The sequence below is a fragment of the Galeopterus variegatus genome, unplaced genomic scaffold (genome assembly GCF_000696425.1).
Source record: "Galeopterus variegatus unplaced genomic scaffold, G_variegatus-3.0.2 Scaffold32799, whole genome shotgun sequence".
In the NCBI taxonomy this organism is placed as follows: Eukaryota; Metazoa; Chordata; class Mammalia; order Dermoptera; family Cynocephalidae; genus Galeopterus; species Galeopterus variegatus.
The window spans coordinates 1-1,509 of record NW_007758910.1 but is presented as its reverse complement, the minus strand read 5'-3'; the positions used below and the strand labels follow the sequence as shown (position 1 = coordinate 1,509).

Here is a 1,509-nt window from a genome sequence, read left to right as displayed (position 1 = left end):
TGCTTCCTGGGGTCTAGGGTGTCAGAGGGAGCGTCCTGACAGTGGCCTCCATGGGGTAGGGACCCTCCAGGGGGGGAGGGCAGCCAGTGCCTTCAGGACACGATGTCGTTCCAGGTCAGGGGCATGACTCAGAAAGGCAGCCTCCAGAGCCTCCTGGGTCCCCTGAGTTTGCTCAGTGATTTGGGGTGTCCCCACTGCTCTCCTTCCTGGGGTCTTGTCAGCCGGGCATCAGCCATCTCCTCTGTCATCTGTCCCCATCCTGGAGCTCTACGTCCACTCTGTGGCCTCCTCACCTGCCCTCGGCTACCCCATGGTGAAGCCCCCAATGCAGGGTGGTGGCCGTCTCCTCACGTCATTGGCTCCCTGCAGAGCCTTGCAGCTGTCCCCCACTCGGCTCACCTGCCCAACTCTCCCACAGGTAGGAGTCCCGACGTGAACCCAGACGCCCTGGAAGAGTTTAAGAAATTCATACGGTGCAAGGGATTCCTGGAGGACAACATTTTCATACCCACGTGGATGGGTGAGAGGACGGCTCTGCCCACATCCCCCTTGTGTCCCCCTCTTCCTTCTGTGGGGGAAATGGCATCACAGTGACATGTCACAGTGGTGCTCAGGCCCTGCCATGGGTCTTGGTTGTCGAGGGTCTGAGCTGTGGGCAGTGATGGGGTCTGGGCTGGTGACCAGGGCATCCTCTCACCTCTGGGTTTTTATTCCTTCAGAAAGCTGCGTTCCCTGGGGAGATTAGGGTAAGTGACTCTTTGGGAGGATGTTGGAAAATGCTGGGTTCATGGAGTTCAAGTGTCTGTCTGCTCTGTCCACCTCCTATCCCACACAGGCAGGAGAGACCCTACCTGGCTGTCACCTCAGGAATCTGACCTGAGTGTGACTCCTGGGACATGTGGAGATTCCTTTCCTTTACATGTGTGCCGAAACCCAGGAAGGAGTTTACCCTGCACCAGGGGACTCTTTCCTCGGACCTCCTCGGACTCCTCCGTGGCCCCCAGGATTGACGGTCTGCCCCCGTCTATTTTCTCAGGCTCTGACTTCCTTCACCCACCACCGGCTCATCCGTTAGGTAAGCCCCCTTTTCCTTTTGTCAGGCTTGTAGATTATTTAGACCTTCACCGTAATCATATTCCCCCGGGCCCCAGAGGCTAAGCCCCCATTCCTCTCTCTTTCTGTCACTCTTATTAACCTTCCTCCTACCGGGTCCAGGACCCCTGCCGTCCAGTAAACCCAAGCGCACTAGTTGCCTCCGGGAAGCGAGAGTCTAGGTGATGACCTACACCCCCTTCCTTCCTGGGTCCTCAAGGATGAACCCATCTCATGGGAACGGCACGACTCATTGGCGATGCCCTCTGAACTCCTTCCCTCTCATCTGGCTGGAGGGCTCATACTAATCCTCCTCCTTTTAAACCTTCTCTCTCTCTCTCTCTCTCTCTCTCTATTCCTCTTCAGAATGGGAGCTTCCGCCTCCTCCCTCCAGGGTGATTCACCCTTACAATGTCT

General features: G+C 57.0%; 1 protein-coding gene across 1 annotated transcript in view; it reads left to right on the top strand.

The window, feature by feature from the left end:
* LOC103583978 (odorant-binding protein 2a-like) overlaps positions 1-520 on the top strand; it is a gene marked incomplete at its 3' end in the record, with an annotated part of 2,959 nt that extends 2,439 nt beyond the window's left edge. Inside the window, exon 4 of the mRNA XM_008565135.1 lies at positions 419-520. Coding sequence (XP_008563357.1) covers positions 419-520 — 102 coding nt within the window. The remainder of the gene's footprint in view (positions 1-418) is intronic.
* Between the last annotated feature and the right edge of the window lie 989 nt (positions 521-1,509).